General features: G+C 35.2%; 1 protein-coding gene across 1 annotated transcript; it reads left to right on the forward strand.

Annotated features, from left to right (window-relative positions):
- The first annotated feature begins 1,710 nt into the window (after positions 1-1,710).
- LOC102216439 (collagen alpha-1(IX) chain) lies at positions 1,711-24,879 on the forward strand. The gene is made up of 32 exons (XM_005811304.2): positions 1,711-1,903; positions 3,053-3,127; positions 4,086-4,124; positions 4,231-4,293; positions 5,933-5,986; positions 6,163-6,198; positions 6,423-6,446; positions 6,782-6,835; positions 6,967-7,020; positions 8,425-8,457; positions 9,581-9,637; positions 9,711-9,764; positions 9,856-9,909; positions 10,031-10,084; positions 11,773-11,826; positions 11,905-11,958; positions 12,233-12,286; positions 12,886-12,939; positions 13,723-13,776; positions 13,863-13,907; positions 14,009-14,062; positions 14,859-14,912; positions 15,185-15,238; positions 17,663-17,734; positions 18,637-18,672; positions 18,781-18,825; positions 18,989-19,021; positions 19,863-20,009; positions 21,009-21,063; positions 21,160-21,348; positions 23,013-23,090; positions 24,239-24,879. Exons 1-32 carry the CDS (start codon positions 1,829-1,831, stop codon positions 24,442-24,444), a joined length of 2,064 nt encoding a protein of 687 aa, XP_005811361.1. The 5' UTR covers positions 1,711-1,828; the 3' UTR covers positions 24,445-24,879.
- Positions 24,880-25,478: the final 599 nt, after the last annotated feature.

Raw genomic sequence — 25,478 nt, forward strand, 5'->3', positions numbered from 1 at the left:
AGAATAAGATTTTTCTTCAGTAGCTTCCACCTCATGTGACCTACTGACTCAAAATCAGTGTGAAATTATGCTATTAGACTAGGTAGATGAGAAACACTTACTTTTATACCATTTTTGGTCTTTATATATTTTTTAGCACTTTTTTCTGTCTAAATTTATGATTTTTCTTCAATAGCTTAAGGGTCATATGATCTATTAACTCAAAATCAGTGTGAATTTGTTCTACTACACTGGAAAGACAAAACAAAAAAACTAATCAATTATTATTGATAGACTGATACAAAACACTTCTTTTGTGATATGTATTTCAGCCATATTTGGTTTCTAACTGCTGGTTTAAAGTGAGCTATTTCTTCTTGTTGCCGTTCCATAAGCTGAAGATCGACAAATTATCAACCAATTACGTGTTCCTGAAGCTAACAGATTAGTGTTTACAATCTGCTGAATTGAACAAAATTGATATGTTTGCCTTGTAAGGAAGCTTGATATATAAAAAAATTCTGAATCACAACATGAAAAGTGAAGTGAACTAAATTTATAGAAATTTAGAAAAATGGATAAGTAAAAAAAAAAGATTGAATCAAACTTGACTTGTTTTGACTTGCATTTCAAAACAGCCTCCTTGTGAGTCCAGAGGTTGGTGGAATCAACTAACTCACTCGCTCTTTGGTTACCTAGCAACTTACTCACTATCTGGTTACCTAGCAACAACCTGCTGAGTAACTAGCACAGCAGCAGTTTAAAGTTTCTAACTGCTTAAACATAGAAAAAAACAACGCAGTGGAGTGAAAAATGTGGATAAAACAGCACCAGTTTGGCAGTATTCCAGATATTTAAAACAAAAATCTGTTTCTCCCTGTTATCGTTCTATAAATTGAAGATCGAATTATGTATGACAACTTAGTTTTACTGAAACTAACAAATTAGCGTTTGTGATCTATTAATTTACTACGGTAATAAAATTGAGCTGTTTGCTTTGTAAGGAAGTTTGATATGAGTGACTGAGGGTCACTGCGCGTAACGGAAACCCTGTAAATTCTAGACACTAACAGGTACCATAGAATTGCACAAAAATCTGTGAGGGGAGTCCCTGCTCGAAATTCCGTGAAAGAAGTGTACGGAGCCTGGTGCCAGAAGCCCATTAAAATGCTGCCTACATCGTTTTAAACTGTGTGATTGTGAGCGTGAGTGGGAATAAAAATAGCAACAGGTATTTTATTCCATATAACACAGTAGGAGTGTAACAGGTAAACCTTTTATGGATGCAAACTCGACTAAAACCCACCTGTTCAGGATTGTATTTGAAACGTAATCAATTACAAATTTATTGATGGAATCTGACTTAATGTCGTGTTTTGATTGTTGCTTCTATGTTGCTTTGTGTTTCTGTGTTTGATATGATGTAAAACACTTTGAAATGCCTTGCTGCTGAAATGTGCTATACAAATAAAATTTGATTGATTGATTGATTTATATATTCTTTTTTCTGAATCACAACATGAAAAGTGAAGAGAATTAAAATGTTAGAATTTTTGAAAGATGGATATATGAAGAAAAATAAAGGTTGAATCAAACTAGACTAATTTTTCCTTCCTCATTAAGTTTCAAAATGGCCCCCTTGTGAGTCCAGGGGTGTATTCGCTCCTCCTTCAGCCCGCTGAGCCTCACCTTCTCAGGAACAGTCAGGACTTTCTCACTTCCTCCCTTCTAGCAGGCGGTGGGCTTTCAGTCGGGGGGGGGGAGCACCGGTAAATGGACTGACCGAAAGCCTCGTCTAATCTGGTAGAAAGGAGATTTTTTAGTATCTTCCTGGCTCTTTGGGAAAACCATGGCTGTCTTCAGGACCCATCAGGAGCCTCTGCTGGTGGTTTTACTGCAGATTGTGCTGATTTGCTCGGCTCAGGTGAGAGGCGTTTTTCATCACTGCTGCATGAAAATAGATAATGAACTTTTTGTAATTTCTCTAAGCAGGATGTTATTTTTTTATTTACCAAGTCACTATATTTTGGTACCTAACTCACCTTTAGCTGTTGAGTGTATTTTCTAAGACGTTTTATTGTAATGTGATCCCGTTAGAAATTAACTTTAACTAATTTATATACATTTGAGGCTATAAGTCATGGACTTAAAGTTTTATCACAATATTTTGTGTTGATATTGTGATAATATTATGATATTTTTTAGATAACCTTTTGGTTCTGACTGCATGCCGCAGCAATTATAATCCCCAAAACACAAATGCTGCTCTTGAAAATCATTCCCATTTGTAATACGCTTCTTTAGGTCACCAGTCACATAAAATAGTGTGATTCATGTTACTAAAATGCACACATATTTTCAAATTTATCGATATTTTCATTGAAAAAGCAGTGGAGAAAGTAGTAAATATAATATTCCCAACAACATGGACAGTTTTGAGAGGGTTTAAACATCATTTCTGGAATTTTTTTGTGACAAGAATAAATCAAAATTCTTTTTATGATAAGATATTTATCATGATAAAAGATAAATGATATGATAATAAGCAATACTTCAGAACAGTTTGTATTGAACATCATCACTTCAACGGAACAAAATCTCTAGTTAAAATAAATGAAACTTATTGAGGATGCTAACATTTTATCACTGACATTTTTTATTTAAGCAACTGAGATGTTTATTTAGCATTTTAAAATATTTATATCAAAGAATGACCTAAAACGCCTCTTTGTCCCAGCATGTTCAGCAGTGAGGTTTAGACAGATACTTTGTTTTTGTAGTTGTTTGATTTTTATCTTGTTCTGCTGCTGTCTAACCCAGGAACTAAGATTTTATTTTATTTTTTTAAAAATCTGAGTTAAATAAGGATTAAATTAAATGAAAACAAAAATGAAAACCATGGTGCTACTTAGGCAGTTTAATGGGTCTAAAATGAAAGCCGGGTCGGGTTTCATGACTTTTCCTCTCAGAGCAGCGGCACAATAAGTCTTTGTGTGATCGTCCTGGCAGTACAGCAGCACTGCATGATTTAAGGAGGAAAAATGAAAATCTGTTTTCTATGTTTGTTTAAAAGAGGAGCCTGGTTGGTCCCAGAGGCCCCCCCGGGCCGCCAGGCATCGCTGGAGTACCTGGAGTCGACGGAATCGATGTGAGTGTTTATTTTATCCCTCAGTGAAGCCAAAGATCAGCTGTTTCAGATTTACAACTTTTCTTACTATACATTAAAACAACTTTCACTCATGTAAAAATGTTTACTTCTTCTTCTTCTGATAAAAGGAGATTAAGGAAAACACTCTAGTAAAATCAAATAATACACTGAAAAACAGAGGATGGAACTCCAACTTAAATTTGTTACATATAATTGAATTAAGTTTGTCAAATTTAATTTATTTATGTTTATTTAACATGACAAACTTACTTGGATAAACTTAATTTGATACAAATTAAATGAATTTTATGAAGTTGGACCGCCTGTTTTCCTTTTTCAGTGTATAGGTACTATTTGAGGAAAGTCAAACAATAACTAAGAAAAATAATAAAAGGAGATGAGGCAAAATATTCTAGTAAAATAAAATAATATGGTTAAAATCTGACAGAAAAATTTATTTTTCCATTGTGTCATTTGGATTTTTGAGACATTTATTCAGTCTTTATTTATACACAAAGGTTTTGCTAATAAATAGGAGACAATGAAAAGAAGGAAACCAATATAAATACTTTGTTTGTAGTTTTGTTTCCAAATGAAGGTAATTTTCAGTTGTTTGACTTCAATTTTGCTCTGACTGAGAAGAAAATCTTTCGTTTTTCATGACTTTTATCTAAGATACAGTTTAAAAACAACATCAATCAGCTGTTGGTGATCAGGAAATCTTTATTTAATTATTCCAAATATACTTGATTTATTTTGTTTTGGGTTTTTCTGCATTATTTGAATAGTTTTTTTCACCTAAACATAACAAATATCTCACAAATATCCATTTGAGAATGTTGTTAAAATCACACATAAAATCATAAATGGGTTGAGTGGCCAATTTATAAAACAAAACCTCTACGTGTATAATTATTGTTTTTTGTATTAATTTTAAATTTTTTTTCTGCATGTTCAGGGTGAGAGAGGGGAAGACTCCACTGTAACTGGCCCAGTAGTGAGTGACTTTCTAATTCCTACATGTAGAGTTTCATAATGAAAACAACATTTTAGGATTTATTTATTAAAATGCATCATAATGAGCTGAACATTCCTGTTTCCAGGGTCTTCCTGGAGATAATGGCAAAGATGGGTCTTCTGGCGCTCCAGGGCTTCCAGGAGCAGATGTAAGTAAAAAAAAACAAAAAAAAAAACGCGTAATTGAGAATGTGTGTATTTATTAAATCTGAATTAAAAGGATGTTTTTGACATCTTGAAATCTGAAGTCGGAGAACTGGGGTTACCAGTGTCTGCTGGTATCTGAACTGTTTGGATTTTCTACCTGTGGGCAGAAAAGTTGAGAGAGGAAAAATGTCCCCCTGAATAAATCAGTGGGGCTATTTAGGGTTGGGTCTCACGTGGCTTCCTGACAGAAACAGGGGTCTTTTTGTCTGCACCTGAAAGGAGTTTTGGGGGGAAAGGCTGTTCAGAAATGGCTGACAGGAAAGACATGTGGAGTGGTAACAGGGAGTTTTCTGTCTGTCAAGAACGCCAGAGTGATATTACACCATGAAGGGTAGAGGACTAAGCTGGAGATCTAGAAGCAACAGTTTATTTTTGCCAACTGTTAGGATGGAGAAAAGCGTTTTAGTTGCCTTTAGATGGGTAGCTGCTATTTTATCACTCATGCACGGAGAACGGAAGTTCAGTGGAAGGCAAACACTGCAAAAACACAAAATCTTGCATTTAGTATTTTTGTCTAGATTCTAGTGAAAATATCTTAGTCCACTTGAAATAAAACCAACTTAACTTACAACTAACTTCTCAGCAAGACATATGAGCTTGTTTTAAGTAAATAATTCCTTAATATTTGTGAAAAATGACAAGTTCCACTGGCAAATTATTTCACTTGACACGGGGAAAGGTCTTGTTATAAGTGAAACAATCTGCCAATACAAGTACTTTTGTATATCAATATTCAAGAACTATTTACTTAAAACAAGCTCCTACATACTGCTGAAAAGTTACTTGTAGGTTAGTTTTGTCTTATTTCAAGGGCATTAAGATATTTGCACTAGAAACTAAACCAAAAATACTTTATAAGATTTTGTGTTTTTGCATTGAAGGGTAAAAAAAGACACCAGATTTTTCCCAAAACATAATTCAAAGAAAGAATGCAAACAATGTTTAACTGAAGAATGAGGTAATCTGATACATATATTTTACTTAATGTGTTTGTATTTTTGTAGATTTATTTTTGTTAAATTTAGTATATCCTGTTTGGTAGAATCACCTTTTAAACTGTATGAGTTGGGTCAGACATTTTGCTGAAATGTCTGACATTTTGCTGAACTTTTGGCCCATTCTTCCTGACAGAACTGTTATAATCTGCTTTAATCAGTATTTCCACATAATCCACTTATGTCTCCACATGATGCTGCCACCCATTCTCATATTTCACAGTTGTGGTGGTGTTGTACTTCAAATATAACGATGTGTATCACAGCCAGACACTTTATTCTTAACTTCATCAGACCACATGACACGTTTTAATGTCTCTGACCCTGAGTGCATTTGTAGAGTGTGATCTGGCTAATCATGGTGCATTTGGAGTAATTGTTTAGCTCTTTCACCAGATTCAGAAAGCATCTTAATTTATTCACAGGTTTATTTACATCTTTATATAACAATAAGAGTGGATGTGTCACCGTCAAGCATCTGGAAATTGTACAAATATAGATGCATTAGACCTTCAGTTGGAGCTCGCTAGCTAGTTAGCTAGTTAGCTAGACAGATAGGATTTTAATGAATGTGTGTCGTCTGCAGGGACCTGTGGGACCCCCGGGAGATCCAGGCCCTTTGGGCCCAAAAGGCTCAAAAGTAAGTTTGTCATATTTACAGCATCAATAAGAACTTTTCAGAGGATTTTCACACACAGTGAGCAGAGCGTTTTCAGCAGCTGTGGCTGTAAAAACACTGATCACTGATTTCTAGTAACTTCTGTGGCTCTGAAAATGACAAACACAGACAAAGTTTCTGCTCTTTTTTGGTTTTAGGGGGAACCTGGAGCTCGGGGACCTGCTGGAGAACCTGTAAGTAAACATTTTCAGCATTTCTGTTTCGTATCCACACTCTGTTTCAAAGAGATTATTATAAGATAATAGAATATTATAATTTCCTAGTTGTTCCACCTAACCTTGCAGTAAATTGTAGCGTTGCTGCAGAGATTATTACTGCTCCAGTTTGCCTTTGTCTGATTGTATCTCCTGGGTTATTCCAGATTAAAACATCCTAATCTCTGATTTGTCATTCACAGGGAGTAGGACTTGATGGGACTGATGTGAGTAAAGAAGAAGTTACAGACACGTTTCATGGTTATGCTTTGTTATTGTAAAACAAAGCTCTTTGTTTTATGGAAATAGAAAAAACAAGAAAATAATTAAATTCATAGTTTAAAAGGAAACTTATTTTATTTTGTCTATCAAACACAAAACCTTATTCTGTGAATAATACAAAAATATCCACGTCAAAGTAAAATCAGATTGAACTTTTTCAGTTTTTGTCTGACTCTGGAAATGGCAAATTATTATTGTTTTTTATGAAGCAAACATGAAGAATCTGATGTTTGGTACCATTTTTGAGAACACATTACAGTTTTTGCTGGTTCTGCTACAGGGTATTCCTGGCACGGATGGGCTACCAGGTGAACTGGGGAAAGTAGGACCGCCTGTGAGTAAACAACACCTAGTAGAAACTTAAAGTAGTCAACTGAAATGGAAACTTGTTTTTTTTTTTACATAAGAATATACTTTTTTTTAAGGAAATAAGGTGACTGATGAAAACTTCTTTTTGTGTTTCAGGGAGCGAAAGGGAGGAGAGGTGCCGTTGGTCTGCCTGGTCCTCTTGGTCCTCGGGTAAACATCCGTCTACATCCGTCTGGTTCACTTTATAGACACGTTGCTTGCTATCGTTTACATCTGGAAATAATGCGGCGCTGCTGCGCGGACCAGTATCTTTAACAAAATGAAACCAGGACATGTATGTATTATAAGTTTAGTGCAGTGCACGACAGCAGAAAAGGGAAAAATACGCTGAAAAACAGTTGAAGAATAACTGAGTACCACTCATGTTCTTCTATTTTCTTGCTCTCGGCGTCGGCTACGCTACACACAGACTGGTTACCATAGCAACCGACAGACAACAGCTCCACTAGTGTTTCAGGATTCAACACCAAAAAAACACGCAAACATTCCCCACACCAAGAAAGGAACTTTCAGTCCGTTACAGTTTTATATTTTTATTTTTCCAGGTTTACTGTTTATTTTGAGATTGTCAATAAGTGATTATTGCACTGCTATTAGCTAAATCTAACACTGCAGTTTTTGATTAACTAATTTAAACACCCGATCTACTGATGATCTGTCAGTGTGTGGGTTGCTTTTTTTAAAAACTAAACCAAAACACACTGAATCCCGTAGCACATTTATTGTCAAAGTCAAGCTGGCATAACTGACTAACTTACCTATTTTCCTTTACTCACTATTTATTTTTATTAAAACTTTTCCTTGACCTGTGAAATGTGATTCCATGAGTAAATGGAAAGTGTAGAGCACTTGAAGGCCACATTTTAGAGAAAAAGAAGAAGGAAAGAAAACAAAGTATTTACTTCTTAGGACATTTGTTTTTATCTCTAATAATATACTATTTGACAATATTTCAAAGCAAATTTTTGTAGAAAATGAATCTGTAAATCATTGTTGATCCAAAATGTTAGCAGTATCCTCCACAGTTTCTGGATTAAATGAAAGGTAAGTATTTTCTAAAACTATTTTGGGGTTTATTGTCCTTGTTATTTCTTCATGTTTCATAACAAAAGTCCAAATCAATTTAAAAATACTTTATTATTTGTAGCAAAATGTAATCAAACATTAATTAAAGAAAAATACTTTGTCTTATACTTGAGTTAATAAATGATTAAGAAGATTTTATTGTCCGTAAAAAAATTATGATTTAATTGCGAATTTGCTCCATTTATAAATTCTGGACTGAGGGACCAAACAAAACCATCCAAAGAGCCTCAAATGGCCCCCAGGCCACATTTTGGACATCCCTGACCAACCTAATTGTCCTCCTTGGTTACAAACCAGAAGTAACCTATATATTTAAAAATGTTTCAGTCACATCTTTTTTATAGAAATGAACTTAAATGTTGAACTTTCCAAACTAAATAACTAAGGAACGCTGCACATCCCTACCAGATGTTTGAAGCAGAATATTCTCCCACAACCATAATCTAATTTCATTTTTTGCATTTTTAGGGACCTCCAGCTGTTTACCAGGGCGAGGAGCTGGTAAGTGGATTTCTTTTATGTCCATTTAGAAATAAAATAACATCATAACGTGATTAATCTAACAAAGGAACAGGAGGATAGGAGACCTTTATCATCGACTTGCGCAGGAAAACTGTGGATGTTTCAAAGTGATTGGTAAAAAGATTATTCTGATTATTTACTGTTAAAGTAACTCAGACGATGCAGAGGATTGAAGTGTAGATAAGGGTCATGACCTCAACACAAACATTTTTACAGATTCAGTTAAAAAAGCGGCACAATTCCAACACAATCAGCAAAAACAGCCAGTATGTTGCATTTATTCATTTTCATATCCGTTTTTAAAAAATCTATTACGTTTCTGAAATGCCAGCTGTTTCTTTGTCATATTTTGGTATTTGGGTTCATTTTAAATTCTAATTCGGTAACTCTTTATTTGAAGGGATGTGCATACACTGCAAAAACACAAAATCTTACAAAGTAATTTTGTCTAGTTTCTAGTGCAATTAGCTTAGTGCACTTAAAATAAGACAAAACTAACTAAAGTTATAAGAGCTTGTTTTATGTCAATAATCCCTTAATATTGATGAAAAAGTACTACCAGTTCCACTGGCAGATTATTTCACTTATAACAAGACATTTTTTCCATATTATAAGAAAAATAATCTGCCAGTGGAACTACTAATTTTTCATCAATATTTAGAAATTATTTACTTAAAACTAGCTCCTACATCTTGCTGAAAAGTTACCAATAAGTTAGTTTTGTCTTATTTGAAATGTACTGAAATATTTGCATCAGAAACTGGACCAAAAATACTTGGTAAGATTTTGAGTGTTTTCCCTGTTTAAAGCAAAGTTGCATTAAAAGTCCATTAAAACTGTTAACTTTGTATTAAAAGTTTACAGAATGACACTTTATGAATGTAATAAACATTCATGAAGACTCATTCATGTCCATGACTGTTATTTCAGTTTTATGAACATCCCTACAAATAAAGTGTTACCTCAAATTCTGTATTAGTTGTTTTTTCTCTCTTTTTTGTTGGTTTTGTGTATTAGTTCTTTCTTCAGTGTTTTCTGTTTCACATGTGTATGGAAAGGTTCAAAATGATCGAAATAAATAATTAAATGTTGTATTTTTCAGTGTCCCAGTGCCTGCCCAGCAGGACTGAATGGATATTCTGGACTCCCAGGGATGAAAGTGAGTTCACTTTTAAAGATCAGTTTCAGTTTTCATTTTTGAGTTGATTTTAATTTGAACTTTTACTCCTCAGGGCCACAAAGGGGCTAAGGGCGAATCAGGTGAGCCCGGAAGACAAGGACACAAGGTGATGTCATGCCAAAGATTATAATAGATAAAAAAAACATAGAAATAGCTCTATAAAATTAAAACATTTCTATAACTGCAATAATTAACAGGGAGAGGAGGGCGATCAAGGACCGGCTGGTGAAGTTGGAGCTCAAGGACTGCCAGTAAAATATTTCATTTTTGTCTCCAAAATGGCCGCTCCTTTCTAAACTGATAATGTTTATTCTCAGAGAAATGATTTTAATCCAGCATACTAACTCCTCTCTATCTGCTGAGTAATTTTAGGGCCCGGCTGGAGCGAGAGGCCTTCCAGGAATAACAGGCCCCAAAGGAGATCGGGTAAGAGAAAATGGGGTTTGAATCAGTGATGATCTCCAGTTTACTCATCATGGCTAAAAACCTTTAAAAGTTTTAAAATTATTGCCAATTTGTTGTTTCAACCCAGTCAATAGTAAAGTGCTTATAAAAGATTTACAAATCTCTGTTAAAATATTGTTTTCTGTTATGTGAAAAGAAATTAGGGTTTTTTTTTTTTTTTTTGCAGCCACAACATGACTTTTATTTTCAGTCAAATCTATGTGAAAAAATAAATAAAAGCTGCAATAATCTGGCGACACAAGTCTGCATACCTTTAAAATAAAATGTTGAACAACCTTTGATTGAGTTCTGGGTTTTGGCTTTAGTTGGTTGGAGTCTAACAGTCTGCTTCACACTTTGATCTGGCTAAATTTATTTTCTGTTAGAGAAAAAAATCACTCTAAATTCTGGCCTTTTACAAACGTTTAGTTGTTCTTTTATAATTTGGATGCTTATTTGATGCTGAAAAATCAAATAACTTTTCATTTTGTGGTTTAAAACAGGCTAATGTCTGGGATTGTTTGATTTTTTTCAGTCAACTTGACCAAAAAGTTCCAGTTCCAACTTAAGAAAACTAACCCCAAAGTATGACACTGCCACTACAATATTTCTCAGTGCATATAGGCTGTCCTCCTGGTTATGTACAGGGACATTTTTGAAATTGATTGGTAGTTTGGTTTTAGACCAGAACACAATCTCCTCTAGGATTTACTATTTTCCTTTTGAAAAACAACTTTTGTCTTGGAGCCATTTCCATTTCCATATTTTTTGTTGTTGTTGTCTTTCAATAGAATTGTCAAAGATATGTCATACTATTATGAAAAGTTTGTAAACATTTATTATGGTTTGTCTCTTTTACATTTCCTAATTCTTGCTGCTTAATTAGGGTAGAAACTTATTATAGTTATATTATTTCTTTAACACTAATCAAGATGCCAAAAAATAAACTCTTATTGTGTTTGGGGAAAAGTAAAATCATGTTAGATTAGGGCTGAAAAAGATATCGCAGTACAAACGTTTCATATCAGCCGATATTGATAACTACTTATTAGTTTTTTTTTTTGTTTTAAATATCTGAAATACTGCCAAACTGGTGACGTAACCTTTGCTGTTTTATCCACATTTTCCTCTTGAGGTGTTGGACTCATTTTCTCCTTTCACTCAACGTTGCTGTTTTTTATTTTTAAGCATTTATGAGGCCTTATAAACCTTAAACTGTTGCTGTGCCAGTTACTCAGCAGGGTGTTGCTAGGCAACCAAAGAGCGAGTGAGTTGCTTGGTAACCAAAGAGCGAGTGAGTCAGTTGACTCCACCAACTTTGTTTAGCTGGCTGTGAGAGGTTGAGCAGCTAAAGTCTTTCCTCTGACTACATCCCCCAGAATGCTGTGCGGTTCTGGATTGGGTCTCAGTGAAATTATTGAACATTCTAGACTCTGTGGGTTTTCTATTGATATCAATCATAGTAAATATTGTTATTGATTTGTTGTCCTGCCCCATGTTAGATCTTTATAAGGAGATCCAACTTTTTTCCAGTATAAAACAAGTTTTTCTATGTATTTTAAGTAGATATACTCCAACAACATATGAAACAAGTACTAACAAATAGAGGGAGTAAATCATGTTGAATCAGTTAATTAATCTTTAGCTGTTTCTACACTTGATCTGAGCAGGGACCTCGTGGAAATCCCGGTGATGTTGGTCCGAGGGGAATTCAGGGAGCACCAGTGAGTGGAAATCCAATTGACTGTAGAGATTAATCAATTAATCAATCAATGTTACTGATGAATGTTTTCACTTTTCAGGGGGATCCAGGTCAACGAGGAGCAATAGGGGAGAGTGGACAAATAGGAGCGCAGGTAAGACAATTAAAAGAGTACAGAGAATATTAAAAACCAGGAACTTTTTATGGTTTATCTCATCTGAGATAAGTACTTTCACGCTTTCTTCACTTTCTCTTTCCACCATAAAACCCTGATTCCCTTTTTGCTTGTATTGTAAATGAGGTGAAATTGAGAGTATTTTCATTATTTTCTCACAGATAATAACTGAAATTGTGCTTTTAAAACAAAAACCAAACATCTGCACCAGTTTTTTTTTATCAATACTTCTTATTTGTGTTATTTTTTTTAGGGGGAACGGGGCCCACAAGGAATCAGGGGGGTACCAGGGCCAAAAGGAGAAGCTGTAAGTCACACTTCATCGTATTTAAGCCAGAAATGCAAAGGTTTACTCTTGTGCAGTCGAGGCGCACATCCCCGGCTCTTTCCAATCCACCAGTTATTGGTTATTATAGTCTGGCTGTTATTGCTTCACCACAAAAACACCAAAGGATTTAAGTTTGATAATATATCAAACTTAAATAATAAAAAGTAGCATTTTGTCATACATTTTAAAAGACAATTATCCCCGATAGAGACCAAATGTATGTAAACATTTAATAATAAACAATATATAGAAAAACATTCCTTATTAAACTATTAAAATATAGATGTTTCTGCATTTGATTAGTACTTCTTAAAGTTAAATAATATTGACATCTTTTCACATTAATGTAATTTGGCAGCATAGAGATAAACACTGCTTCAATTTGATTAATAAAATAATATTGTTTCCTCGAAGGCTGTGTTTATATGTCTATCTAGAGTCCTGAGGGCCACATAAAACCTTATGGTGGGCCGGATTTGGCCCCCAGGCCTTGAGTTTGACAAATCAAAACAATGGTAAAGATATCACAGAAAATATTGAATGCAAAGATTTCTCATTGCTTCCTCTCTTGTTGACAGGGCCTTTCTGGTCCAGATGGCCGGGAGGGAATACCTGGACTGCCTGGCTCAAGGGTAATGTTGTTATTGATGCTGTACAGTGAAATTATGCAAAACTACAGTTAAAAATAAAATATACTGCTCAAAAAAATAAAGGGAACACTTTAAGTGTTAAACACCTGTTTAAGTGTTCCCTTTATTTTTTTGAGCAGTGTACTTTATTCACTAGTTTAGGTTTTTGTAAACACAGTTTAGTTCCCTCCTAACCTGTTTATCACTAGCTGAGTTTCCATTAAAAATGTACGTAACATTTTGTCTATATTCCCCTGATACCAAAAAAACATAATTTCATAATTTCAGTGTTTCTATTAAATAAAAGTCACAATTAAAATCACACACACACAAAATCTTGGTAAGTATTTTTTGTCTAGTTTCTAATGCAAATATCTTAGTACACTTAAAGTAAGAGAAAACTAACTAACAAGTCACTTTCTAGCAAGATATAGCAGTTTGAGTTAAGTCAATAATTTCTTGATATTAATGAAAAAGCACTAATTTCATTGTCAGATTATTTAACATATAACAAGACATTTTTCTCATGTTATAAGTGAAATAATCTGCCAGTAGAACTAGAACTTTTTCATTAATATTTAGGAACAAGCTCCTATATCTTGCTGAAATGTTACTTGTAAGTTCATTTTGTCTTACTTCAAGTGTACTAAGATATTAGCATTAGAAAAAGACCAAAAATACTTTGTAATATTTTGTGTTGTTAAAGTGCATGAATAAATTTGTTTACCGATAAGTCATTAAAAACATGTCATGATCTGCTCTGCCTTTCCGTTGCTTTATTTTCAGGGTCTTCCAGGAAAAAGTGGCGCTCCGGGTGACGCAGGCACACAGGGACTTCCTGTGAGTTTTTTTTTTTATTATTATTAATGTTTTTGCCTTTTTTTTCTCAAGCTATAATGTTGTTGAACATTATTTTGTTCATTTAGGGTTTACCAGGTACATATGGCCAGAAAGGACACAGCGGCACAAAGGTATGATCAAAACTTGTGCAGCAGTTATTATGGTAGAAAAACTTTATAAACTCACTAGACAGGTTGAAATTAGTAAAAGTTATTCCTTTTTTTCCAACAAGGGTAACTCAGGAGACCCAGGAGTTGTGGGACTGATGGGATCTCCAGGGAAGCAAGTAAGTTTAAGCAAAATCAAACCTTTATTGTATGTATTGACTAAAATTGTGTATATTCACTGCAAAAACACAAAATCTTACCAAATAATTTTGGTGTAGTTTCTAGAGTGAGTATCTTAATACCCTTGAAATAAGACAAAACTAACTTACAAATAGTTTTTCAGCAAGAAACAGGAGCTTGTTCTAAGTAAATAATTCCTTAATATTGATGAAAAAGTGCTGGCTCCACTGGCAGATTATTTAACTAGACATTTTTTCTGTGTTAAAGATGAAATAATCTGCCAGTCAAACCAGTAGAATTTCATTAATGTTAAGAAATTATTTACTCAAAACAAGCTTCTATATCTTTCTGAAAACTTACTTATAAGTTTTAAAGCTACATAAAGCTTATAGTTTTAAAGTTCAAATGTACTAAGATATTTTCACAATAAACTAGACCAAAAATACTAGTAAGATTTTGTGTTTTTGGAGTGCAAGTCATTTTGACTTTGTTTTGTATAATCTGTGTTTATTTTCATCAAGACAAATTACTTATTGTCCAGGGACAACAAATGAAAAGTAGCTTTATGGCTAATTCTGGTGCCTTTACATAAATGATAATTAATGTGCATTGTGTCTCCCAAATAAATAAATAAAATTCAATTAAAGTCCAAAATGTTACAGCAACCATTCTGAGACGTAGAGGCAAATATTCTCTTTAAGTTATTCAAAAGATAGTGATTTTAAACTATTTAACTGAAATAAATGTCACCTGAAGTTTAAATGATTATCTCATTAGCGTCGTATTTACTTCCAGGGGGAGCGAGGAGACCAGGGGGAAGTGGGACCCGTGGGACCCAGAGGAGGACCTGTGAGTTTTACATGTGTCGACTTCATATTTAAAGTTTTATAGTGAAACTTCTTCCTAAAACATGAAAGTTTATTTTCTGCACACTTGATTCCAGTTTGTTCTGATAACTCTGTGCCAAACCACTGATGGGAAATCTGATTAATCAACTGAAAACATTCAGAGTGCTTAGCAGTTGTACTGCAACAACCTTTTCACTCGTACTGCTGATTGTTTTTAACTAGAATACACTGTTAGACAAACCACATACCGTTTAATATTCTGTCCTGTTTTAGGGTGAACGTGGGGAGAGAGGACCTGTTGGACCGCCAGGATTACCCGGAGGCAGGGTAAGACCTGACAGGTGGCTTATTTCACGGGAAAAATATGAATTGAAATTTCCTCAGAGGTACATTTCAAGTGTAGTGGATGTGAAATATTGGCAATAATTTATTTCTAAGACCATCATCCTGACCTGCATTAACATAAAGAAAGGTTTGTGACGGACCCATCGAGAAGAAACAGGAAGAAATGTTGATTCCTCACTTTTGTCTGGTCTGAATAAATCAGATCTCATTACTGTGTAAATCTAAAGAATTGCTTAAGAGTAAACTATGATATTTGTGAAGTTATTTTTATAAGTTTGGAGACAGAAAAAATGGAAGATGTGGCCAGAGAAGCTCTGCCTCTCTCAAAAAGGAAGTGGTCTTAGTACAAAACCCTGAGGAACTCCAAATTGTAGTGACAGTCAGTTCACGGATGATCACATTAATAATTTCGGCTTTTCTCTTTTTAACAGTAACATACTGGAAACATGTTTCACTGGAATCTGTTATAAATATTTATGTTTGTTCTGAAACAGATGAGAATAAACAGAAGTGATGCAATGGAAAAACTAATGTAGAAAAGTATTTCATTAATAACATAAACTCCAACATTGAATTCTCCAGCCATGTTAATATTGCAAAGCCTTATTGAACTCCTGATGGCAGAAAGACAAAAATGGGTATTAAGGTTAAACCATGGCCTCCCCAAGTGTCATGTTTGGCTTTAAGGCACGGCCCACATTCAGAGTGTAATAGAAAAATTAAATAAACAAAGAACTTAAACATTGGGCAGAGATAAATTAAGGAACAGGCAGAGAAACACCGAAAAAGATGGAGGAGCCAGTGGAGAACAACGTAGTGGAGAATGACATGAGAACCAGAAGAGCTGATCACAAGTGAGTAGAAGCAGCTGGAGAAGGGAGCAGGTAAAGGCAGACGAAGAAGTGAGAAACAGCTGCGAAGAGGAGCAGCCTGGCAGGCAGAATGAAGGAGAAAGATGGCAAAAAACATTTTGTCACATGGACCAAAATCATCAGCTAAAAATTTCTTGCGGGTCAAAAAAATATCATTTTCGAACACTAAAGTCACCAAAATGTTGTGATTTTTTAAAACTTACTCAATAATGAACTAAGCATGAACCATTTTAATTAAACAAAGAGATAGTAGATCCGAAATTTTGAATGCTTTTTACATGTTTTCCTTGTGAAATGAAAGTCATCCAGTTTGTTTATTATTTTGGGCTCGATTGAAGAAAACAGAAAAAATATTTTGTCTGTTCTCAGCAATAAAAACAAGATCTAGGCCAGTCTTCATTTGAAATGACTGTCTGTGTTTGCCAAGTTTTAAAACAGAAATTAAAAACAGATTTGAGTGCAGTCAATTGTAATTTAGAGACAAGTCAATAAGTAGATGTGGTTCTATTTATCATAAAATCAAAAGAAATCCAGAAAGCTTGGAAAAGATTGTCACTTTGTGTCACATCTAACATTTTTGTAAGTAGAATTTAATTTACAAGCCGTAGTTGTGTTGTAATTTATTTAAATTATACTTGAATTGTAGTCGAGGGCCGCACAAAGTCATCCCAGGGACCACAAATGGCCTCCGAGCCATACTACGAACAGTCATAAGCAAGAGTAAATGAACCAAAACATCAAAATCTAAACATAAGTAAAAAAACATCTAAGGAAAGAGTGATCCAAACACCAACCAGACAAAAACAGAAAACAAATATGAACTAAGAATGAGCATAAATAATAAAAATGGTGACCAAAGAGAAAAGAACAAACCAAACAACCTGGAATCCTGACAGCAACAGAGCTAATTCTGAAAGAAAAGCAACAAGATCCCAATGTGGCTTGTCGAAAATATGCAGATAAAATCAACTGAAACTAGGTTTTAAAAATGCCAAAAGTCAGAAAGACTGTTGGAACCTCATTAAAGCTTCATACCTCCTGATCAGAGCTCTTAAGCCTTCAGTCAGGGGAAAACATGCATGGTCTCTTGTTCTGGGTGTATTATCCAACATAAGAATACCTTGCAAAGTTAAGCTCTGGGTCTTGCTCAGACACCCATTGTGTGTGTTTTGTGCTTGAAGCTAAGTCTGTAATCCATCCGTGGGTCGGCATGAAAGGCCGTTTGTTGCAGGTGTTTTTTTTTTCTGCAGCTCAGAGGGGATTCGGGACAGGAAAAGAAACAGAGAGGCCCTCAATGAAATCTCTGTTCTCCAGGAATGCCCACATACCCAAACCCAGCCTTACCCACCCGGAGCGAAGCATGCTAGCTGGGCGGCTGGTGGAGCGGCCGTCGGTGCACATGACCTGAAGCATGAATGTTTTTTGGTTTTTTTCCTGTGTGTTTACGCTGAGGCTTTAAACACATTCGGTTCTGTATGGATTCTGAATGTGTGTCAGTGTTTTCTGCCTCAGTTTATGCATATGTGCTTCACAGGGAAGCAAAGGGGACCCAGGCTTTCCAGGACTTCCTGGTCCTGCCGGTTTCCAAGGCCAACAGGGAGACAGGGTAAGAATTTCACAAGGATCTTTCATCAGATAAGAAAGACCATAAAGGGGACCTAATTATATGAAATACACATTTTGTGTGATTTTATACTTCCATTTGGGTTTCTATGATTCTAAAAGCAGCCCAAGTGCTTTAAAAAAAATCACCCAGCTGGTTTTTGGCAATATGTTAACATTTTTGTTATCTGGAAACGGCTTCCAAATGCAGCGTCACAAATTACCAGGCACCGCCTGTTACCTAGCAACCCCAGAGAAGCCCAGCCCATCACCTAGCAACCTAAACTGAGTTCCAGGACATTTTGTCAGTTGGTTTTACCACTGTATTTGCTGTACAAATGCTGCTGGAAAAGACAAGACTTGACATTAACATCAAAATACTAGCGCCAGATTATTTCACGGATAACAAGACATCTTTCCCATATTACAAGTGAAATAATCTGCCAGTTTAACTAGTATTTTTTTTCATTAACATTAAGCTTACTTGGCTGAAAATAAACTCCTATGTCTTGCTGAAAAGTTACTTGTAAGTTAGTTTTGTCTTATTTCAAGCTTACTAAGATATTTGTACTCAAAACTAGACCAAAAATACTTGGTAAGATTTTGCATTTTTGCAGTTACACTTGCTATTATATCAATATAGCCATATGGGCCATATAGAGTGCATGGACAGAATTGTATATATACTTACAGAATAGCAGCTGTGGGCCAAGTTGCTAAGTGAACACATCTATAATTAATATTGCAAACGGAACAAATTAAAATATTTTTGGCTATTTTAAATTCAAAATATGTCTCTTGTCCTTTTAAGTGGTCAAATCTGACTTGTTGATAGTATAAAGAGATTCAAAACTGATCTTAGTGTGTCCTCTATATAATCTTAATTCTTACCATTCTGTCCATCAGGGTCCTGTTGGTCTTGATGGCCCCAAAGGAGACCAGGTATTTTTAATAATAACTTGTATTCTCACTGCTGTTATCCAGACTATGTCATACAGATGATAGATGGTTCAGCTGGATTTAATAACCGGCCTTTTGTCTTTACTCCAGGGACCTTCAGGTGCTGAAGGGATACCAGGAGAGGGAGGTGAAGTGGTGAGTGACACACAGACTGAGTGACATAAGCTAACAAATCCTGCCGTGAGAAACAATAAAGGTCTGTTAAGATTATATATAAATGAAAGTCTGGTAGAAAAACCTTCCCCCACATTTACTGGAGATATGAAATATTAATGGATGTTCCTCATTTTCATTTCAGGGTGACCAAGGAGAACCAGGAGAGAAAGGATCGGTATGTAGGCCTGAGCTACAGATCTGTATCTTCCTGAAATCTGTGTGTATTTATAGCTGTTATACTATGTAACATGAGTCAGCAAATTGTAAAGAGCAACTGCAGTGAGGATGCCTAACATATCAGAAAAGGCTTTAAAAAAATGTTCTTAAGCCTTTCTTGCAGTGTAATCATCTGTTTGAGTATTTTCTATGGTTTTTATTCACAGTTTTCAACATTTTAAAATTAGCATGGTTTGAAATGTTAAAAAGTCAATTAGATTTTCAGACTCACATTTACAAATTTCAGAGTTTTGTTGTAACTGGTTGCACTTAATCAGTTACATTCACTTGAGTAACGTTTTGGAAATATATTTTTACTACACTGTAGTTTTTACTTCATACTTTACAAGTATGAGTAAAACTTCTGTACACTCTTCCCACTGTGAGTAACTTCACTGAAAGAAAAATAAACATGTTTAACCAAAAAGTGGAGGGTGATCCACCAGGAATGCAAAACAAAACATTAAAATTAGGAAAATTAAATGTCATCCAGGCCCTTACTTTATCAAGGCACTCAAATATTGACTGCATAAAGTATCTTTCCTCTTGTTTCAGTGTAAAATAAACCTGGCAGTCATCAGTATAAAGATAAAAAGAACATTTGTGTTTTCTAAAGATGGGAGTAACTAAAAAAAGGAGAGGCCCAAGAACTGAGCCTTGTGGAACTGCATTAAAAACTGAAACAGAGGAAGATTTTAAATATTGCAGGCTACCACAAGATCTATCTATCTTTAGAAATGATTGTGATGGGTAGTTTCACAAGTTCATGTCTCTTAATTCTTCTTTTGTGTTAACTGCAGCTCGGTCCACCAGGAGAAACAGGAAACAAAGGACCTGAAGGCGGCCGCGGGCTGCCAGGCAAAGAGGGCAAGCCGGGTCAGCCAGGACCACGAGGCATGCAGGGAGACACGGGGGTGTCGGGACTACCTGGACACCAGGGACAGGCGGTGAGAAAATGCCACTGAATTAAACCGTATAAAACCAAAGAAAAATATATGGTTGTAATTGCGGAGAAAATATAAATTAGAGGAGTAAGTAGATTCTCCTTCTCAACTCCTGTGCTACTAAAAAGCCTTTCCTGCTAATCTAACGGCTGTTGTTTAAACAGTATTGAGTATTGTTTTGTTTAGTTTCTGTCGCCCTTAAAGGTCATCAAACAAATTTTAATATTAGACTAATAGCTTTAGTCTGATAGTCAAAAGGAAAGGCAGTTTTCAAAGCATTATTTCATTTACACTACAAAACACAAAATCTTACCAAGTATTTTTAGTCTAGTTTCTACTGCAAATCTCTGGGTGAGCTTGAAATAAGACAAAACAAACTAACAAGTAACTTTTCAGGAACATAAAAGAACATGTTACCATGTATATTCACAGGTCAAAATATATATATCAGAAACAAAAAAATAAGAACGGGAGACTGTACAGCAGGACAATCAATCAATAGCAACATATATCACAATAGACAAATTACCAATGTCAACAGATAATACTACTGACAGAATATTCAATATACAGAATATTCACTGAACTCCGATCCAGAACTGCACAGCATTCTGGGAGATGTAGGCAGAGGAAAAACTTTAGCTGCACTACCTCTTTCTGCCAGCTAAGAAAGATTGGTGGAATCAACTTACTCACTTACTCTTTGGTTGCTTAGCAACTCACACATTCTATTGCTACCTAGCAACAAACTGCTGAGTAACATGCGCAGCAGCAGCTTAAGGTTACCACACCATGCCTTACAGCTGCTTAAAAATAAAAAAACAACAGATTGGAGTGAAAACTGCATAAAACAGGAAAAGGTCACCTCACCAGTTTGGCAGTATTCGAGATATTTAAAACAGAAAAAAGAATCAATAACTATTAATGTCGATTAATATAAATCGATTGATATAAAATGGTTATATCGTGATACGATTGTCAGCCTTATTGTCATACTTTCAGGGCAAACCACCAACAGACAGGCACATCAAACAGGTCTGCATGAGAGTAATGCAAGGTAAGTGTTTGTCATCTTCATACTAACTTGGCTTTAGCATTCAGATCCTTTTGCATCATCAAGTCACCTCATATAACTCACATGTCTATGTCACAGAGCAGCTGGCCCAGTTAGCGGCCAGCCTGAACAGGCCTGAATCAGGCATTGCCGGACTTCCCGGCCCCCCTGGTCCGCCTGGCCCACCGGGTCCATCTGGAGAGAATGGTTTCCCAGGTCACTCTGGGTCGAGAGGTCTCCCCGGTTTGAAGGGTCCACCTGGGCTAATTGGCCGCAAAGGACCAAAAGGTGAAATCCAAGCTAAAATCTCTTATCTGTAATTTGCCCTGTTTACTTTAAGAATGTCCAAGATAAGATAGTTAATAACAACCAAGTGACATTTACTCAGTTTGCTTGAGTAACTTACTGGGAAAAGAATTTACTCTTAGGCATATTTTTACTTTCGCTTGAGTAATTTAATTATGAAGTATCGCTGCTCTATCGACTGTGAATAATGCATGAAATGACATCATCAGAGGGACCAAAATATAAAGTTATGTGGAACGTTTGGTATTTTAAAGATCTAAATGAAAGTAATTGATATAAATAACATAATTACAAAATAAAGCCAAGAAAAAGAAACATTTTACTAACTTTTTAATGAAACTTTAACTTCATAAAAAAATGTTTAACTTTTGTTAACGTTTCATAAAACTTGAAACTTTAACAAAACCTGCAGGTGCACTGCAAAAATACAAAATCTTACCAAGGAGTTTTGTTCTATTTTTTGTCTTATTTCAAGCATACTAACTTATAAGTAACTTTTCAGTAAGATAAATCAGCTTGTTTTAAGTCAATAATTCCTTACTATTAATAAAAAAAAACCTACTAGTTCCACTGGCAGATTATTTCACTTATGACAAGACATTTTTCCCATGATCTGCCAGTGGAACTTCTTCATCAATGCTAAGGAATTAATGACTTAAAACAAGCTCCTATATCTCGCTGAAAAGTTTATTGTCAGTTAGTTTTGTCTTATGCCAAGTACACTAAGATATTTACACTAGAAACTAGACCAACAATACTTGATAAGATTTTGTGTTTCGGCAGTGTATGTCACAACAAAAACATTCTTCTGGTGCAGGGATGCAGTGATTTTTTGTTGGCGCATTACTGCCACCTAGAGGTTGGCGAAAGAACCAACACAAAAGAAACATCGGATGCACTGATCCACTTCTGTCACACCGATGTTGTTGTCGACCAATAATACCGATCCGATACAGAAAAACAGCGCTGAATTGAATACATTTTTTTTTAAAACACAGACATAAATGTACTGAATTACAAATTTATTTGATAAATTTGCACCAGTAGAGCACATGGAAATAGACTAATGGCTTTTAAAGCTTGGTCAAACATGTAAAAACAACTTTAATTTGTTCAGTCAGTGGAATTAGGAATATAACAGTCAATGTAAAATAAATAATAAAAAAAACTGAAACTGACATAAACAATAGGTTGACTACCAAGGAAAGTGCAACAATTCTTCATTCAAATGGTTCAGAAAAGGGCAATTAGGAATTTTAAATATAATGTAAAATAAGTCATAAGTGATAGGTAAACATGATGTTGTTCAGAGCATTAAGCATAGAATTAGACCGAATAGACTGGCCCTTATGGATCGGGAACATAGTCACCGATACCCAATCCAGAATTTATTTTTAAAAATCAGAATCATCTCTAAGAGAAACTGAAAACTCAATCACAAGAAAAAAATGATGAGTTTTAAAATTAGATAAGAAATGCTTGAAGGAACAAACATCTGAAAATCTACAAAAGGTCTCTGTTTTCTCATAATAAGAGTCTGTTTTGTCATTGTAATCAGTCATTTTATTGCTAGTGTTTTAGTCTAGGTTGCTATAGTAACGTTATTGATGTTTGCTCATGTTGATAACTGCTGTCGCTTACTGCAGGTGACCAGGGGGACATTGGGGATAGAGGGCCCACACTCAGGGGACACAAAGGGGAACCAGGAGTCCCTGGACTACCAGGTAAAGCAAAACTCGCTGACATGACTGTCTTTAATTAAAGTATTATTTAATAAGCACTGTTTTTTTTAAATAGTTTGATAGTTTTGATTAAGATTTCCAGAATGCTTTAGCTATTATGCTATAAACCACAGGAAATCCCAGTAGCATACAGACACTGTAAGTTGTTTGAAAAATCTACATTTTGGAATGACCCCATATTCTGTTACTTTTGATTTTAAGACAAACATTCCAGTATGTGACAAGATGCCCTAAAATAGCTTATTCTGAAAGGAGCTGAATGTAGGAAGAACTTATCAGACTAAAATGTCATTATCTAAGAATAATTTTGTGCAAAAAATGTCAGCTGCTATCTAAGAGGCAGTTTTAGGGCCTCCATACATTAAATCCACATAAACTGCTGCTGGCCACACCCCTCCTCCCCAACTCATTGTTTACATTCACATGTGAAAATGACTGCAAACAGATGTACAATTATAGTACACTTGAAATAAGATAAAACTAATTTAAAAGTAACTTTTCAGCAAGATATAGGAGCTTATTTTAAGTGACAAACCCTTAATGCTGATCAAAAAAGTGCTAGTTCCACTGGCAGATTATTTCATTTACAACATGTAAAAAATGTTGCTATATGTAAAATAATCTCCCAGTGGGACCAGTACATTTCACAAATATTTAGTATATTTAATATTAGTAATTAAATATTACTTGTCTTTTACAGCAAACAGAGAGGTAAAACCAACTGACAAAATATCCTGGAATTCTGTTTGGGTTGCTAGGTAACGGGTTGGTTTTGCTGGGGTTGCTAGGTAACGGGCAGTGCCTGCTGGTTTGTGACTTTACATTCTGAAGGATTTTGAAACAGTTAATTTTCCAGACAACAAAAAACATTAACTTATTGCCTGAAAAACACCTGTGCGTTTTCTTTTAAGCACTTGAGCGATTATTTAGAAGCCGTAGAAACCCAAAAACCCTTTGACAACATTTGTGATCTTGATACTGCCCAAAATGAAAATTAATTTGACACTCCTGGGCTACACTCAGTACGAAATGTAGTAAAATGCTAAATCAGTTTTCAAACAGCGTTATGGTCATAAATAAAAAAAACAAAAAACAACTGGACTTCTTATCTTTGTTCGCTCATCTTCCAGGTGAACCCGGCCGACCGGCTTACGGCACGAACGGCCGCGACGGAGAGCGGGGGCCGCGCGGCGTTCCAGGAATCAACGGCGTTCCAGGCCCTCCGGGTCCCGCTGGCAGGAATGGCTACTGTGAGCCGTCGCAGTGCATCCCTCCCATGGTGGCGTCACTCGGCCTTGGAAAAAACTCAGAGACAAAGGGCCCCAGCGACGACTGAGAGGGAACAGAACTAAAAAAACTAATCAGCAGAACAAGAGTATGTTTTTAAGCCACAATTGGAGGTTACACTGACATTAATGCTCTAAAAACCAACCAACCAGCTTTTCCAAGTTCTTGTTTTTACCTCAGTTTTTCCATCTCTGTACTGTAAAATATAAGGAACCAAAATGAAATAACTGTACAGTCTCACCTGCTCAGTTTCTGCCCTGTTTCTCTGTATGTTTATGTAAATGTGTCAATATATATAACTGGATAACAGTAGTTTGATAGTATTTAAGGTGGTTTAAGTTGCCATCATTTCTGGACAGAAGGGGAAGTGATGTATGAAAGATCCTGACACAGTTTTGTATGATTTCTTATTTATTATATCAAGGTTCAATGTCATGTCTGCAAGTTGTACAAAGGAGGAAATATACACATTTTGGTTACCTTTTCTGTGAAAATATTCTTTCACAAACAGAATATAACAGAGCCGGCCCAAGGCAATGCAAACCCAAACTATCAGGTTCAAATTTTAACACAGTTTTAGTGTATTTAAGAATGATAATGTTATTAAATTTGCATAGATCTACTAAACAATTTTAAATTAACAATTTTAATTTAAGATGTACTAGATGCTTAGTGTTATTGTTGCCCTTCAGCCCAGAGTCAAATCTTTTGGACTTTAACCAGCTTCCGACCATCATACTTATCTCCTACCAAAAAAAAAGAAAACCCGCGGAATGATGCTGCTTCACCACAGGTTGATGTGCAAGGTTAAAGTTGAAACCAGAAGTTGAAATACACTCAATAAAAAGACACATCTTCTTTTTCTCACTGTCTGAAGTTAAATCAGACCAAATGTTTCTTGTTTTAGGTCAGTCAGAATTTCCTAAATTATTTCTATTTGCTAAATGCCACAATTATGAAAGAAAGAATATGTTAGAGTAGTGTTTTTCTATAGTGGGGTTCACCAGGGAGCATTATAGGGACCTCTGAAATATTGGAGAAAACAAATGTAATTTTTTTTACATTTTGAAATCATAAATTTAA

The sequence above is a fragment of the Xiphophorus maculatus genome, chromosome 5, assembly GCF_002775205.1.
Source record: "Xiphophorus maculatus strain JP 163 A chromosome 5, X_maculatus-5.0-male, whole genome shotgun sequence".
Classification (NCBI taxonomy): Eukaryota; Metazoa; Chordata; class Actinopteri; order Cyprinodontiformes; family Poeciliidae; genus Xiphophorus; species Xiphophorus maculatus.

Coding starts and splice junctions, on each gene's coding strand:
- LOC102216439 (XM_005811304.2), top strand. CDS start 1,829: ATGGCTGTCTTCAGGACCCATCAGGAGCCTCTGCTGGTGGTTTTACTG. Junction 3,128..4,085: donor CTGGAGTCGACGGAATCGAT/GTGAGTGTTTAT, acceptor CTGCATGTTCAG/GGTGAGAGAGGGGAAGACTC. Junction 6,836..6,966: donor TGGGGAAAGTAGGACCGCCT/GTGAGTAAACAA, acceptor TTTGTGTTTCAG/GGAGCGAAAGGGAGGAGAGG.